At 56.5% G+C, this 16,887-nt stretch overlaps 5 protein-coding genes across 5 annotated transcripts; 3 read left to right on the plus strand and 2 right to left on the minus strand.

The window, feature by feature from the left end:
- Window positions 1-405: 405 nt before the first annotated feature.
- CkaCkLH20_08206 (uncharacterized protein) lies at window positions 406-1,356 on the plus strand (the record flags this gene model as incomplete). The annotated part of the gene is made up of 1 exon (XM_038890921.1): window positions 406-1,356. The coding sequence occupies one exon, from the start codon at window positions 406-408 to the stop codon at window positions 1,354-1,356; it is 951 nt and encodes a 316-aa protein (XP_038743684.1).
- A 132-nt stretch (window positions 1,357-1,488) lies between these two features.
- CkaCkLH20_08207 (transmembrane amino acid transporter) lies at window positions 1,489-3,261 on the minus strand (the record flags this gene model as incomplete). The annotated part of the gene is made up of 1 exon (XM_038890922.1): window positions 1,489-3,261. One exon carries the CDS (start codon window positions 3,259-3,261, stop codon window positions 1,489-1,491), a length of 1,773 nt encoding a protein of 590 aa, XP_038743685.1.
- A 1,726-nt stretch (window positions 3,262-4,987) lies between these two features.
- On the minus strand, window positions 4,988-9,127 carry CkaCkLH20_08208 (cytochrome P450; the record flags this gene model as incomplete). The annotated part of the gene is made up of 12 exons (XM_038890923.1): window positions 4,988-5,034; window positions 5,105-5,141; window positions 5,198-5,359; window positions 5,416-5,490; window positions 5,541-5,912; window positions 5,968-6,394; window positions 7,374-7,627; window positions 7,686-7,792; window positions 7,846-8,436; window positions 8,485-8,553; window positions 8,610-8,709; window positions 8,762-9,127. 12 exons carry the CDS (start codon window positions 9,125-9,127, stop codon window positions 4,988-4,990), a joined length of 2,607 nt encoding a protein of 868 aa, XP_038743686.1.
- A 2,294-nt stretch (window positions 9,128-11,421) lies between these two features.
- Window positions 11,422-12,990, plus strand: CkaCkLH20_08209 (tannase and feruloyl esterase; the record flags this gene model as incomplete). Its single annotated transcript, XM_038890924.1, has 1 exon — window positions 11,422-12,990. The coding sequence occupies one exon, from the start codon at window positions 11,422-11,424 to the stop codon at window positions 12,988-12,990; it is 1,569 nt and encodes a 522-aa protein (XP_038743687.1).
- A 2,278-nt stretch (window positions 12,991-15,268) lies between these two features.
- CkaCkLH20_08210 (uncharacterized protein) lies at window positions 15,269-16,745 on the plus strand (the record flags this gene model as incomplete). Its single annotated transcript, XM_038890925.1, has 6 exons — window positions 15,269-15,454; window positions 15,514-15,748; window positions 15,803-15,949; window positions 16,011-16,128; window positions 16,192-16,287; window positions 16,346-16,745. The coding sequence occupies 6 exons, from the start codon at window positions 15,269-15,271 to the stop codon at window positions 16,743-16,745; spliced, it is 1,182 nt and encodes a 393-aa protein (XP_038743688.1).
- Between the last annotated feature and the right edge of the window lie 142 nt (window positions 16,746-16,887).

The following is a 16,887-nucleotide window of genomic DNA, read 5'->3' on the forward strand; positions in this document are numbered from 1 at the left end:
TTGTATACAAGTGAAAAAGAATTCAACTTGATCTTGGAGCTTTTTTTCGTAAAAGAAAAAATAACGCGAGAGAAGGTAGGCTGGACGCTGCTATCAGACTGGTAGCATTCTACATGCAAGCAGGAGCGATATCTCCTCTTCCACGGCAGAATACTTTTCACGGAAAACATCGCATAAAATAATAAAAGCGAATCACAAGTTGTACTCACATAGCAAATTCCATCTCCGAGCGAAAAGTCTTCTGGCGCGGTTCCCCCAAGTCGACAAATTCCCAAAGACGGAATAGACCAGAAATCGCATCGATGACGTAGCCAACCTCAAACCACCACACACCCACAAACCCTCTCTCTCCCTTACCTCACCTCACCCTCACAACCACACCACACCTCTCACAACCCCTCGCAAATGCACCTACGCATCCAACTCACCCTCCTCCTCCTCAAACCCAAAACCAACCTCTTATCCTTCTCCAGCCTCGCCGCCCAATCCCGCAAGATGAGCTGGATGGACTCGTGGTCGCGCCCCTCCAAGTCCCAAGCGACCCCGGCACCGTTCTACCTCCTCCCCAACGGCGACGCGACGCCCTACTGCCGCTCCTGCGGACGCGTCATCTCGAGCCGCAAGTCCAACTCCTCTGCAAAGTCCGCCGACCAGCAGCAGCCGAAGTACTGCTCCGCCCGCTGCAGAACGCATAAACCGGGCCGTCTGGACCGCGAGATCGAGAACGCCTTCGTCCGCTTCCTGCAGGGCGAGGAGGAGGTCGAGGGAGGCGCCGGCAAGAAAGTCAAGGGCGACGCGAGGATTCTGGTTCCCTGCGACCTCGTCGAGAGTAAAGTATTCGGAGAGAGGAAGGATCCGGAGAAGGTCTTCGGCAGGCGGAAGAACCGCGCTTCGAGAGTCATCCCGGAGAAGGACTCCTCCTCTTCCGACGGCGAAGGGGTGGCCCGTACTCAGCATCACTACGAAGACCAGGACCCCGGCGAGGATATCATCGACGAGATGCTCGGCCGGACAAAATCCACGGAGCTCGACCCGAGCGTGGCGGCCGCGCTGTCCGTCCGCGGCGGCACGCGCGTGCGGCCCCCGCAGGCGCGGTCGCAGGTCAACGGCAGCGTGGGCGGGGAGAAGGGCAAGGCGGAGCGGGTGGAGGAGACGGAGGAGATGCGGGGGAAGAGGGAGGAGGGGCAGAGGAGGGCGCACGAGCGGGAGATGGTGCGGTGCGCGGCGCGGCGCGGGGTTGTGTTCGGGTTCGCGGTCGGTGAGGAGAGGAGGAAGTGCGAGGCCGTGATGCAGGGTAAGGTCGTCGAGCCGAGCTTTGCGAAGGGGGATTGGGGTGTTAGATGGCGGGAGGAGTAATTCACGGCATAGACGAGGTAGGCAGTACGGTAAGATGAAATCTAGGCTGTATTTTTATGTTTTCCAATCTTGAACGAATCTCGCTTGTTTCTCTCATCCTCTACGCTTCTTCTTCTTCTTCTTCTCTATTCGCTACAAAAAGCTGGTGGCCAGCGTGATGGCCGTGGTGTAGACCATGCCGACCAACCCGAGCGTCATCAGCGCGACGTCGTACATCTTCTCCTTCCGCGTCTCGGCGACGCCCTTCATGTGCAGGTACGGCGGGTAAATGTAGACGAGCGGCACGCAGGCGAAGGAACCGATGAGCGCGACGAAGCGGTCGAGGTTGGCGGAGCCGGCGATGGAGACGCCGATGCAGACGGCGACCAGGGAAGTGCGGAAGGCGTTCTTCTTCCACTTGGTGACGAGGTCCTTCTTGCCGGAGCGGTGACCGAAGACCTTGCCCTCGATGATGCGCATGGCCGGGAACAGCTGGACGGGGTTGCCGACCAGCACGGCGAGGGCGTACATGAACTGGACGGCGTTGACGAGGCGGCTGTCCTGGGGGTAGTTGTTGATGACCTCGATCTGGGTGCGGTCGCCGAAGGTGGCGTAGCAGAGGGCGCCGACGGAGGTGAAGACGCAGGTGATGAGGAGCATGACGCCGGCGAGGAGCTTCTCGAAGTGCTCGGGCTTCTTCATGCTGGCCTGGATGGGGATGATGAGGCCGATGCCCTCAAAGGTGAAGATGGAGGCGCCGATGGTGAGGGTGTACGAGGCCGGGTTGAAGAGGCGGACGGAGGGGTCCATGCCGCGGGTGGCGAGGGCCGAGATGTCGTACCACCAGATGTAGCCCACACCCAAAACGATGAAGACGTCGGCGAGCAGGGCGGCGGGGCCGAGCTTGGAGATGTTGCGGATGAAGGCGAGGGGCACGAAGATGACGGCCTGGAGGGCGATGAGGGCGGTGGAGTCGAGGGGGTTGGCGCCGTTGGTGACGGCCTGGAGGAAGGAGAACCAGTTGTCGGCGACGAAGACGAGACCGGTGCAGACGAAGCCGAGCTGGGAGAGGGTGATGGAGGCGAGGATGAGGGAGCGCATGCGCGGGCCGGAGATCTCCTTGCCGAGGTCGCCGTAGCCGCCGCCGTAGCGGGTGCGGCACTGCAGGAGCAGGTGGAAGGCGGCCATGGAGATGGCGGCGACGACGAGCATGGTCAGCGAGGAGAAGAGGATGCCGCCGTTCTTGAAGGCCTTGGGCAGGAACATGATGCCGGTGCCGATGAAGGCCTTGAGGGTGGTGAAGAAGGTCTTTGTGGTGCTGGCGTCGCCGACCTTACGGGCGAAGCGCGAGGAGCGTCTCCGTCCGAGGAGGGGTCTCGACTCGGCCGGGGCCTGGCGTCCTTGTTCCTCGTCCTCGTCGTCGGTGACGATGGCCTCATCATCGGAGTCCGCGAGGTCCTCACCCGCGAAGCTACCGTAGAAGTCGAGGAACTCGACGAAATTGCGGGTGATGGGGAGGTTGGCGGCGGTGAAGTTGTGCTTCTGCATGACGAACTGGCGGCGGAAGCCCTGGGGCATCAGCATGTCGGCGGCGGCGATGTCGGACTCGTGGCCGGACTCGGTGCGGCGGGGGTGGGAGAAGGTCTGGGCGCGCCTGAGACCCTGCTCCCTCGCGGAGATCTTGTAGAGGTCGCGGTGGATGTCGCCGCCGGGGAGGAGGAGGGAGGAGACCTCTTGCGGCTCTTCGGAGTCGTTGGCGTGGAGGCTCGGGACGGGCGGGTTGGAGTTCTGGCGGGTGAGGTCGAGGTTGGAGTTGGAGAGGGTTCGGGTGCCGTCGAAGGAGGTGCCGTAGCCGGCGGGGAGGTGTTCGGCGATGACGGCCGTCCGCAGACGCTCGTCCGAGGAGGATGGTGATGTGTCGGACATGATGGCGGCGGTGGAGGAGGTGGTGATGGCGATAACTGGCGATACCAATGCTGTGGTGTTTATGGTATTTTTAAAACGTCAATGTTTACTTTGGTCGACGACGATCGAATCGGGCAGAAGCGAAACGACGAAAGAGAACCCCCGGACTAACTTCAGAGTCTCAATTGGAGGGCATTGAGCGACGTATAAAGATGCCTCGGTGAAGGGGGACAGACTGCGAGGTTAATCAGGATAGCCTCGAGTGTTGCAGGTCATGGGATCGTGGGAAATCGTGGGGGGAGAAGGGAAGAACCCGAGAAGCTTCAACGTTGTTTTTCCTTTTTTCTTATTTTTTTTCCTTTGGAAGGAGACGCTGCGGCATGACTTCACGAAGCCCGAGCCGCTTTCGGGCCCCAGTTGTTTATGCATGGGAAAACAAGATAAAACGGTACTTTCGACGTGGTGTTGAACAGGGAAAACACCAAGTATCTTTCTATCGCGGGGGTGGGGAAGGGACATTTACACGAGGAAGCCGACATGCACTAGCCGCCGCCAAAGTAGCCAACACGCAAAACAACGCAGCAAAAGAACCAGCAAGTGAGAAGGCCGCCGGAAAGCCGCATGTGCTTCTAGGCCGAATCGCGTTACGGCTCTACGTCAGGACGCAGTCTTGGACGGCCAAGTTTCGGATCGACAGTGGAGGCATCAACAAGGGCTGGCTGTTTAGCTGAGGTAATAGCGGTGAGGCTTAAGCCGAGGAGGCAGGGGTGAGGCGGCTAGGAATACCATAGTAAGTGAGATGATGAGAGTGAGAGAGAGTCTGAGGGTACAGAGTCCGAGCTAATGATGCTAAGACACCGGGAAGGCCAAGGCAAGACAAGACAAGACACCATCCCGTGACCAAGTCATGTCGTACATGTTGGGGTTTGTCTGAGACTTTGGTCTTGGACGAAGCACAATGTCAATTTGGATGTCCATGCGATGACTTCTTTCTTCAAATGAGGACATCTCACTCACTCATCCACTCACTCATCTAGTCACTCACTCATCTTCGAATACTCACTCACTCATCGCTCATTCTCACAAGGTTTTCTCTTCGAACCGGGCTCCCGGCGGGGAATGACACCACCCAGACCCTGGAAACTCAACAATGCAGAAGCGAGATTCAGACATCAATTCACCGTGGTAAACACGCATCACGTGATTGGTCGGGCCTCACCGACCGAATGGCCAGAACGCAATCGAGCACGTGGGGGCCGACGGGAATAGCTTCACTCCAATCCGGCTTTAACCTCACTCACGCTCCTCCAGAGTCCAGACACACTTGATACGAGAAAACTCATCACGAAGCACGCAATCTAGCCTCTGTCCTTCTCCGCCCGCTCCCTCGTCACCGACATCCGTTCTTCAGCGCCCGATGAGTGTCTTGTCTCACCTCGCCGTCTGAGACTGGCCGTGATCTTTTGCCGAGACACGCGCTTGCTTTTTCCCTCTGGAATGCGTCGTGTCTCGCGGGACACCGATCGGGTCTCACACGGCTCTCGGCCTGGCCTTTTTAAATTCGTCGTCTGCTCTTCTTCCACCGACCGGATGCATCACCCGAGATAAATCATGCAGCATTCCACAACATAAATACGGCTGAGAACAGCGCTGATGGAAGCCTGGATTTCCTTCTTTTCTCTTTCTATGCTTCAAGTGAAGTTTATACACAAAATCACCGGAAACACCAGTCCTTTGTCCCGCGTCATCATCTCCAGCCCTCGTCATCGCTCAACAGAATCACATCATCCATCACTGGCACTGGAAGTACCCTTCACAAATCGTCAGCTCAGTCGCATGGGGTTGACACTGCTGGAAAACTCACAATCATTGACCTTGTTGCACGTGTACGGACTCGCGCACTGCGACAGACGTCAGCTGAATCGCCCAACATCCGGAGCCTGGCCCTTTCACTCACCAAAGTCGGTCCCGTCCAGTTGATCCCGCCGCATTGCCCCCACTGAGGCGCCGTGCCGGATCCTCCGGCCGCCGTGGTCGTCGCCGCCGCTCTCGTCGAGGTCGTGCTGGTGCGCAGCGTCGTCGAGGGTGTTCCGGGGTTGGCTGTCGTCGTCACCGGGTTCTATTCAATCCAGTCAGACTCACCCTTCATGTCTCCTCAGAGTAGCAGCAGCTTACCACGAAACCAAACCACTTGAGATCCTCCTCCGGGAAGACGTCAATCGAGTGAGTTACGCCCTGCCCCAGGAAAGTCTGTCCCGCGTCAACACCACCCCTCAAGCCTACCCTCACGAGAGACTCACTTGAAGCTTGTCCCCAAAGATGTACCTCGTGTACGGGCTCCTCGGGTAGTTGGGCGTCGTCGACTTCGGCTCCGTCGAGTACCCAAACACCCCCGTCCACTGCTTGATCGTCTCGTAGTAGTTCTGCACGTTGAGCGCCTCGTCCGCCGACCCGTGGTAGATCTGCATCTTCGGCCTCGGCCCCGTGTACCCCGGGTACATGTTGTAGACCACATTAGCCCACTGCTGCTGCGTCCAGATGGACTGGCCCGTCGAGCACGTCGAGTTCCACTCGTCCGGGACGTCGTTGGCGCTCATGAAGCACCCGGCCGGCACCCCCGCGTACGCGATCCCCGCGGCGAAGATGTCCGGGTACGTCGCGGCGAGCACGTTCTGTCTCTCCCATCAGCCCCTACTATTCTCATCACATCAGCGCAGCCTTCCTCACCGTCATCATGGCCCCCGACGAAATGCCCGTCGCGTACACCTTGGACGCGTCCGCCCCGTACTGCGCGATCACGAACTTGACCATGTTGGCGATGGAGTTGCTCGCGCCGCCGCCGTTGTGCGTCAGCGTCATCTTGGACGCCACGTCCCAGCAGTTGTCGCGCGTGTACGGCGTCTGCGGGTAGATCACGACGTAGCCGTACGTCTCGGCGTACCGCGCCCACTGGCTGCCCTGGTAGTACGCCTGCGCGCTGCCGCTGCACCAGTGAATCCCGACGACGACGGCCGGCTTGGCGGCGAGGTTGTTCGGCACGTAGAGCCACATGCGCGTGCCGGTCGGGTTGGAGCCGTAGTCCGTCACCTCGGTGAAGGTCGCGCGGGGGACGACCTCGGCGCCGAGGACGGCGAGGACCGAGAGGGCCCAGATGCTGAGGAGGGTTAGCAGCTTCATCGTTCTGGCTGGCGCGTTGGTGATGATGAGGACGTACGGTGGAAGACATGAGAGGGTCTGGGGTCATTTATCTCTTGACGTGATATGTTGCGGCTTCAGCAGGAGCATGCGAGGCGGATCATCAGCCTCCGTTCGAGTGCCCAGTGACATCGTGCATATCGGAGGCCCCTCCCGTTGAATCTTCGGATGCCGACTCTATGTTATCGTCTATCCCACTTCGAGTATACTCTTCGAGATTCATCATCGTGGCGCCCTCCACTACCCACGTGGCGTCCGCGTCGAGATGACTCCGGCACCCGGAACACGGCCCTGGCTTCCCGTGACAAAATACGATAAATCAAACCGAAAGCGAGATTTCACGGCCATCGGGCTCTTCCCAGGCACCACGGCCGATCGTCCTGCAGCTAAGGACCCGGGAGGGACAAGCTTCTCCGCAGATGGCCTGGAGAGCCGAAGACCCCGCCGGAGCCCGCATGACGCGGAATCATCTTCCGCCAATCGCTTGACCGGAGATTGCCGTTCTTGGATCGATGCAGAGAGCTGGTTCCGAGATCTTTTTCGTCAGTTGATTGATGTCGCATGAGTGCAACCTGTGATGAAGCTTATCAATGATGAGGAGAAGTTGTCTGGTTCCGGATAGCTATTCGGTACTAGCTGTCGACGATAGTATTGATGAGCCGCGAGATGTTCTTCATCTTTTTGGATTGGCATTTCTCTCTGCTTTCATCGCAAAGGCTACGACTTCTAGGACATAGACAAACCACATCATGCACCCATGGATCAGCAGCACGAAACACGGCTCCAGCCATCCATTCTACCGCCAGAAAACTGCCTCGAGAACGAAATGATGACAGCTCTGCCACCTCATATCATGAGTCAAGCCTTCATCCTTTCAGTCAACACCTCTCCTCCGCCGAATGAGAATCTTCGCCCTCGGATTCACCAAAGTCGAGAACCCGAACCTCATCGGATCAACAGCCGACATGTCGTCGTTCGGCAGCTTGAACTCATACTTGAGCAAGAAATGCGCCATCACCAACTTCGTCGTGCTCGCGCCGAAGAACCGTCCCGGACACGCGTGAGCCCCGAGGCCGAAGCCCAGGTGCTCGGGCGACACGCTGGCCAGCTGGGCGTTGTGCTCGTTGTTGCCGCCCTCCCGCATGCGCAGGAAACGGTAGCCGTCGAAGCTGTCCGGGTTGGGATAGATCTCCTGCGAAGTCCTGGGTCAGCATATGCTCGAGTCGATAGGAGATGGTGTGCATTCTTACCGGATCCCACATTTTGGCCGATGAGACGGCCACGCCCGTTGTCCTGGGAAGCACGCTGCCGTCGCTCAACTTGACGTTATCTTCCATCACGCGGCGGCCGAGGGCAACTACTTAAGTCAGCAACCACATTTACCTCATCCATCCATGGAACGAAACCCACCCGTCGCGATCGGCTTCAGCCTCAGCGTCTCCTTGAGCACGCTATCCATAAGCCTCAAGTTATACAGCGCAGAGCTCTTCCACCCCTCCCCGGCAATCCTCACAACCTCCTCCCTCAACGGCCCGATCAGCTCCGGATTCCGACACAAATCCAAAATATTCTGCGAGACCAGATCCGTGCTCGACGCGTTGGCCAGGATACTCAGCCCCAGCTGCTGAAACGCCGCGTTCTGCGCCGTCCTGTCCTGCTGCTTCCGCGCCAGCTTCTCGATCCACGCCAGCGCGTTGCTGAACACGACGCCCCGCGCCTCCTGCTCGTGCCGCCGCGCCTGGATCGGCTCGATGGCCATCCGCGCGGCCCGCAGCATCTGCCGCAGCTCGCGGCAGCAGGGCAGGAACCAGTGCACCAGGCGCCGGATCGGGGAGGGGTAGGAGCGCAGGACTTTGGCGGCGGCCATGGCTTTGCTGGGGTAGGTTATGGTGATGTCGAGCCAGCGCGGGTCGCGGCAGAGTTCGGGGCCGAGGAAGACGAGGGCGGAGACGCGGGCGACTATGCGTGGGATGGTTGTTGCGAGGGTGATTTCGTGCCATTCTGGGGAGGTGAGTTATGGGTGGAAGTGTGTTGGTTACGGGGACTTACCTTCGTTGTCTGTGAATTCGTCTTGAAGGGCGTCGGATGCTTCTTGAGAAAGTTGTCCGGATAGTTTGGCTGGTTTGAATGACGTGAGCTGGATGAGTTTTGGTAAATCATTTGATTGAACTCACAGATGTCGCTTTGAGTGAGGTGAGTCCTGATCATCTCACGGATGAGCTCACTTCCGGAGCTAAAGTACGGCTCAAAACCCGGGGTTCCAGCTTGCCAGTACTGCTATCCATCAGCAGTGAGACTGAAATTGAGGTGACGGGTTTCAACTCACAGCCAACAGGAACTCCGTAGAGCTCAGCCTGTTATCATTCTTCACCTCCTGAGCAAACTCGGGAGCCAAGACCGTCATGGTGCCCTGACCGGTATACACCCGGAAGGGCTTGCCGCCATACTCTTTCGCCCCTCTCGCGATGAGTCCCTTTCCATCCTTGAGATATTCCTCCTTCGTCTTGTTGATAATGGGGTAGATCTCTGCTGACTGGAATTTGCTGCGGAGAGGGGACACCGCTAACACGGATGCCACGACTATCAAGGCCAGCCAGTACAAAGCCGAGTTGGACGTTGGTAGTGGCGAGGGAAACTTCAAGGAGGCCAGTTCGGCCCAGCTTGGTGTTGACCACGACGCGTTTACGTCCATTGTTGAGAGAATCGAAGCCGAGTTTCCCGAGTTAACACTGTTTCAATCAACCGTGAGTGAGGATTCACGATTTCCTCAAGCAGCTCGTGTAATCGTCAGGACTAATCGTACTACGAAACAAAAGTATTCGTCCGTCATTCAGGGCCATATTTGAACATCTCTCCTTCACCGTTATCCCGAAATGCATCAAGGTATCCCGTCGGCAGCGTCGAAGATCCCTTGAATCATCGTACCTCTCCATCTTGAAAACTCAATTGCACCAATCAGAACATGCTCGTCGCGTGCTTCAAACCAAAATTTGTTAATAGATACATCGCCTGGCTTGTCATGCAGTAGGGCGTAGTCGCAGCTCGGTCCGAGCTTATCACAGCAACAGCATTTCGGACCGCCATCTGAGTTGTAAGAGAAGGCCATCATTATATAGAGACCACGACTCGCCCGGGCACGACGTCACCTTCTGATCCACGACGAGCAAGTTTCGCCGGTTCACTTGAGTCGCTTGACGATCTCATTCGGCCGAGAAATCAACCTAGCGGCGTGGTAGACGGACTGCTCCGTCCCACCGGCTGTACCGCCGGAATTCCCGGCGTCGGAAATCCCACACTCGGACCTCGCAACACGGAACGGAGCCTTGTCCTCTCGGCGGACTACTCCAGCTGAAGATGCGAAATTCTACAGACAATCGGATCGCACCGCGTTTGGAGTCGTGTGCTTACAGATGTTCGTGGCATTCAAAACACCACTGGCACGTCTTCAACGCACTTCGTGATATGACCTCGGCCCCCACGGTATTCGGCGAATGATTACTGATTATGCATGTTCCTGACCCCTGATTCAACGGTCCGAAAAAGGACGCGAAAAAACAAGTGATGATCAGCGCTGCGCAGACTTGGCTTCGGACCGCAAGTCATGGATCGCGGACCGACGAGTCATTTCGCGCAGTCACTACGGAGATTGCTACCAGCCAAAAGGGTCGCCATCTCATGCCCTCATCTCTGTCTTTACGCTGTAAAACCCTCAAAGATAATATCAGGTGATGCTACTATAAAACTGGACAAGACTTCAGCCGGTACCCACGACGATAATGGCTTCTCAAACAAATTAAGGGGCGTTTCTACAACCTGTACACGCGTTCGGATGCCATAATCCGGGAAGCATTTTGTTTCCGAAGATCCGCGGTTGACAGTCGCACGGGATTTTCAGGCACGACTGCAACGCCGCAGGGATGAGGCCGGTTCGAACGTGTTGAATCGCTCGTTGTTCTGTTAGTCAGCGTCGTGCTGGCGCCGTTTTGACTCTTCGAAACATCCAACGATCAAATTTTCTCTGCGCTTTGAATCCAAACAAAGATGGATCGTCTGAACAAAAATCGGGACTCGAGACTGAGGCTCAAACTGTCTTCACGCCACACGATTTGGTGTTTTGACGAGTTTGACGGCATCGTGGGACGGCACTTGCCATGAACTCCATCCCCGATGGCAGTACGCATCGCTGGTGAGACTACGGCGAAATTGCAGTCCACACCACGATCTCCAACTGGCTACTACAGATTTTCCTACGAGGTGGAATAACGGCCTATATTCGGCGGGTTCTTTGACTTCATTGGGTCAAAGCGGCGCACATCTACGTTGCCTGGATCCATTCCATGTCCAGTTAACTCCTATCGTCATGTCAGCTACTCCTATCTTTCCACGAACCACCTCCACACTCCAAACAAGCTTCATTATGCTTCTCTAGCTGAATCGGTCCATCTCCACGCCATCAACGGCCGTATCTCCTCCTTCAGAAGCTCACAAGACTTTACGAAATGAACTAGGCACAGATACAGCTTGCCTGCCGGGCGGATGAAGATTCTTCCACAGCCATTGACCCCGGGATACCACCCTTTAAGGCCGCGCTTCTCCGCACTTCGCTATTGCCGATGCATGGCCATCCCCGTAAGTCTATTTCAGCGTGGGGAAAACAACATCCCTAGTCCCTTTGGGGCTGTCAAACGTCAGGGCCCGCGATGGCACTTGAATCAGCACGCCTGCCGGTTCCAATTGCCGTCCCTCCACGCCGCCAGATGGGATCGCCGAGGGAGGGAAGCACTGACGAGAACGACGTCGCATCGCGTGCCGGGGCCGTTGAGATGAACCCTTGACATCGTCGAGATTTGCAGGGACCTTGACGCGTGGCCGTTGAGGGTCACGTCACTCTTCACTTCTGTACATAAACACCACGGTCCCCGACGACTGGTGATCGTCCTGATGGATCTACTTGGCACCTGTCCTCTCCAGCACCCCTTCTCCGAGATGAAGTCCTTCACCACTTCGGCAGCGCTGCTGCTGCTCCCGGCAGCCCAGGTCGCGATGGCCGCCTTCGCCGACGACTGCGCCAACTTCGCAAAGTCCTTCTCCCACGAGAACACCACGGTCTACTTCACCAATGTCGAGCCCGCCGGTGCCAACCTGAGCTTCCCCGAGCGCCACCCGACGTGCTCCGGCACTAGCCAGGTCGTCAACGTCGAGCTCTGCCGCATCTCGATGCTCGTCACCACCGGTGCGACCAGCAACATCAGCCTTGAGGCATGGCTGCCTTCCAACTGGACTGGACGCTTCCTGAGCACTGGTAACGGAGGAACCGGCGGCTGCATCCAGTACGAGGACATGGCCTACGCCACGTCCCAGGGTTTCGCGACTGTTGGCGCGAACAACGGTCACAACGGAACCGTTGGTGAGCCCTTCTTCAACAACCCCGGCGTTATTGAGGACTTTGCCTACCGCTCCTTGCACACGGGCGTCGTCGTTGGAAAGGACGTCATCAAGGCCTTCTACGGAAAGGAGCACACCAAGTCGTACTACCTCGGATGCTCCACTGGTGGTAGACAGGGCTTCAAGGAGGCCCAGGACTTCCCCGACGACTTCGACGGCATCGTGGCCGGCGCCCCTGCCATGGCGTTCAACAACCTCACCTCCTGGAGTGGCCACTTCTTCACTGCCACCGGTGCCTCTGGATCGCCGACCTTCCTGTCCAAGGACCTTTGGGCCATTGTCCTGAAGGATGTCCTCAACCAGTGCGATGGTCTCGACGGCCACGTCGACGGCATCATCGAGGACCCCGATCTGTGCCAGTACCGCCCCGAGGCTCTCATCTGCGGCAGCAACCAGACCGACAGCTGCTTGACCGGAACCCAGGCCCAGACCGTCCGCACCGTCTTCGGTGACGTCTACGGCGTCGACGGATCTCTCGTCTACCCCCGCCTCCAGCCCGGAGCCGACTCGACCGGCCCCCTCCTCAGCGGCACCGCCTTCCCCTACACGACCGACTGGTTCCGCTACGTCATCTACAACGACCCCAACTGGGACCCGGCCACTCTGACGGTCAAGGACATGGCCTACGCCGCCCAGAAGAACCCCTTCAACATCGAGACCTGGAAGGGCGACCTCTCCGCCGTCAAGGACCGCGGCACCAAGATCCTCCACTACCACGGCCTCCAGGACCCCATCATCTCGTCCGACAACTCGGCCCGCTACTACAACCACGTCTCGCGCACCATGGGTCTCACCTCGGTCCAGCTGGACGACTTCTACCGCTACTTCCGCATCTCGGGCATGAACCACTGCAGCGGCGGCCCCGGTGCCACTTTCATCGGAAACAAGCCCGCCGCTGTCGCTAGCTACGAGCCCGAGCAGAACGTTCTCTCTGCCATCGTGCGCTGGGTCGAGCAGGGCGTTGCCCCCGAGGCGATCCTCGGAACTGCCTATGTCAACGGCACCAAGGAGAACGGTGTTGCTTTCACCAGGAAGCATTGCAAGTACCCTGCGCGCAACACTTTCAAGGGCGGCGACCCCAACTCTCCGGACAGCTGGAGCTGCGTGTAAATAAGCTTAATCGTGTGTGATCCATCTTCTGTTGTAAATATAAGACAAGCATTAGTCAAAGCACAAACAATTATCATTCATGAGAATGCATAACTACCCAGTGAAGTTGTGGAATGTGGTGTGCTCCGATCTGTTGGATGAAAGCAGCCGTCCCTGCATGTGTGGCTCAGGCGTGGCTTGACATCGAAACCGCCATACTGCAAATTGGATCGTGGTGAATTTGGTATGCGGTGTGATTTTCAAAGAGTTGCTTTGATGAAGACGAACTTTAAATTTGTGTCGTCTGGCTGGATGTTCGCAGACTCTTCAAGGAGAGGCAGTCCGGAATCAATGCGAAGGGCATGGGTAAGTTGACGATGGCGGGTCGCGATAAGAATGTTCAACGAGCGTAGATATCATCGAAACAGTACCGCCATCGTACCGATCAGAGTCGTAATGGAATTATCTCCTCGACAGGTGTCATTGGCGATGTTGATAAGGGGTTGATCTGAAGAGGTCGGATTTTGCCCGCTCTGTCGCAACGTGCAGAGTCGATCATTGATGAAGCCCGCCCCTACGAGTTATGACATGGTGTGCATGGGTTCCAGGCCAAGAAAAATCACCGCTCAAGTTGCATTTGGACCTCTACCCAGACAGGCCATCGATCGCTTGATCTCAAATTAGTACCAGTCCCATGAAAGACTCCAGCCTCCAGACCATCGGAGCTATCCATGTCCCTATCTTCGACCGAGCTGCGTCTAGACTGATGACGGGTGAATGGCAGAATGAGAAATCACAGCGGCGACAGGGATCGCATTTTCATCGAGGGCATACGGATAGCAGACGTCCAACGATCACTCTCTCGTATCTGGCTTCGTCCAAAGCCAGGGGCCCGGGGTTGTGGACTGTTCGACGTCCGTGTCCGTCTCCGCGGGTAAGTGTGGTCCTCGGCCGACCACCGATCGTGGATCCCACCTCGAGGGCCAGCATCCTATTGACTATTCTCGCTGAGCTTTGATGGAGATATAACGGAACAGCTATTAGACGTCTCCTTCTGCTGGAATTGACGTGTCACAGATCTCTGCAGAAGAATCGGATGCCGGGCATTTCCTCGTGACCTCGTCACACAAGTGATGCAAGAATTAGGCTGAAGCAAACCGTTCTGGCCGCCACAAACTGAAAAGAGTCGAAGGATCCTCCTGCCAAGTGTCACCGGGGAAGACGGCTCAGAGTCCAGGATCACGACCCTAGACGGTTGGTAGGCCCAATACATGTACCCCTGCGGCGGTGGCCAATTTGGCGTGCGTCGACTTACATGGTATATATGCTGTTGGTTCCTCTGCAACATCTCAAAAGACTGCCGTTGGCTGCACCCCTGGCTTGACGAGGACCTTTTGAATGTCTGTCTCTCTGTGATCCTTGACCGGGCTGTTGGATCATCTCCGCCGGCGTCGTTGGAACGTTCTTGGTTTCTCCACTCCCTCGCAGCAGCCTTTTTTGGCCATGGTCACAGGTATTCCATGATTGGACATCAGGGCCAAGGGCTGGCAACATCAAATTTCGCCCAGAGACTGGTTTTCTCAAAACAACAGCCAACATGGGCCGATGTGATGGGGTCCTTCTCTAGCAGGGACCGAATCGACGGGTGTTTGTGCTCGAAGAGTAAGTTTTGCGATCGGTAAGGTGGTTCTCCCAGACTGATCCGGGTGACATCCGGATCAGCGCTGTTGAACACAACTTGGCTTCTTCAGCAACCTAGTGATCGAATCCATCCACACACGCCTGTCTGTCGGAATGTGGCGTCGGGCGAGCCTTCATCGCTATCGCTTGCGCATCTGCAGTCCTGGAAACCAGAAAAAAAGTCTCTGTCTTGTTGGTGCTGCGTCTGATTGCTTTCGCTACAACAGAAAGTTTCGGCGAGGGAGGGATATGACAAGGGGAAGATGTGGAATGTCCATACAATGTGATCTGAAGTTCGGGAAGGGTGGACAGATTAGGCTGTCCTTGTCGGACCATCAACCTTTGAAGGCGACGTTTGGTAACTTGCTTTTTCGAGATTGGATGCAGCCCAGTGGCGAGCATCACATCACATCTTGCATGCAGACATGTCTTAAACGATAGGGTCTCGCACCTTCAATGCTTTGTTGCTTTTCTTGAACTCCCACGACTTCTCTTTTCCCCATTGCTTTAGCAAATCGAAGTCGTCCTAAGGACGACAAGTCGTCGACTTAGCCCGAGCGAGCAGTCCAAGTAGCGATCTCACTATCATCGACCCGCCCCTCAAACACCCCCGGCAATCATGTCCAGCATGGAAATCGAGGAGCCATACCCAGGATGGGCTGCTGAGAGTAACACGACCCAGATTTTGATCGTCGTGTCTGTCTTCAACTTTCTGGCCCTCGCCTTTGTTGGAGCAAGGCTGTATGCTAGAATTTGGGTCATCAAGGCGCCTGGATGGGACGACTGGATGATGATCCCCGCAGCGGTTTGTCTTCCTTTTCAAGTCCTTCTCTCAAGTCTACATGCTGACCTTTCTGATTACAGGTCTGCTCTGTCTGCGGTGGCTGGGTCATTTTTCTGATTCAAGCTCAACACGGCCTCGGAAAGCATTTCAAGACCATCAAACCGGACGATTATACCATCTTTCAACAATGTGCCTTCTGGTCGGTGATCGTATCATCAGCTGCATCTATGCTGTTTCTCAAGCTCTCCATCGCCCTGAATCTGCTTCGGCTTAGCACGAGCAAGTGGTATCAATGGGCGTTGTGGGCAGTAATGGGTATGTTATTCACGATCAACGGCTTTCCATTTCAATGGTTGCTGATGCTAGCAGGTCTGACCGTTGTGTACTGCATTGGTGGAATGTTTCCATTCTTCCTGAATTGCAAGCCGATGTCGGGTTATTGGGACAAGACGATCGTCCCAAAACCTGTGTGCATGAATATAAAGCTTTTCGTTCAGCTCGGTGTTCTGAACACATGTGAGTTGATCTCGGCTCTGTTTGGCCCTTATTCGAAGCCCGTAGCTGACATTTTCATAAGCATTCAACATTTTCACCGACGTCGTTCTTGCTACACTTCCAGTCCCTATCATATGGAACTTGCAGATGAAGCTCAAACTTCGACTCTACGTGATCGGAATTCTGAGTCTTGGTTATCTGTCAGTAATCCCAAGTCAAACCTCCCTTTTCTCATCACTTTCAGAGCTAACATCATCCTCCAGGGCGGTTGCCATGGGTATCATCAAGGCAGTTTATCAAATTGCCTTCGGCTCAGACATGGACAAGACATTCCATTATCACATTTACGTTTGGGGATTGTGAGTCACCATCACCAGGAGCCTGCTCAATAACGATTACTGACGCTTATCTTGGCAGTCTACAAATCCAGTTCGGAATCATCGCAGCCTGCGCGCCTACTCTCAGGCCGCTCGTCAGCAGGATTCTGCGCCTCACCTCGTACGACGACTACACCAACGAGTATGGCAGCCGGTCGCAAATGAACGGAACCGCGGCGAGGGCCAAGCATCGCAACACGATGCGCAGCGGCATGGGTCCGCGCGTCGTCCGAGACCAGTACGAGCTCGACGAGCGAGGGATTGGCGACGGGGACAGCGATACCACCTTGCCCGCCGCCAAGGGAGAGACGGTGGCGACGGCCGAGTTCTACAAGGAACAGACCGGGGAGAGATCAGGGAGCGAGGAGTTCATCTTGCAGGGTGGAACGAGGGATAAGTTCCGGGGTATTATGAAGACGACGGAAGTCACTGTAAAATAGGTTATGCCAAGAAGAAAGATGTCAAGCGGCGGTTTTCATCCGTCATTCAGCCCCTGAGTTGCGCGGATTATTTCTCGAGCCTGCACCGGGATTCACCGTGCAACTGCGCCTCGGAAGAGTAGAGAGTCGCTGGTATTGACCC

The sequence above is a fragment of the Colletotrichum karsti genome, assembly GCF_011947395.1.
Source record: "Colletotrichum karsti strain CkLH20 chromosome Unknown Scaffold27, whole genome shotgun sequence".
In the NCBI taxonomy this organism is placed as follows: domain Eukaryota; kingdom Fungi; phylum Ascomycota; class Sordariomycetes; order Glomerellales; family Glomerellaceae; genus Colletotrichum; species Colletotrichum karsti.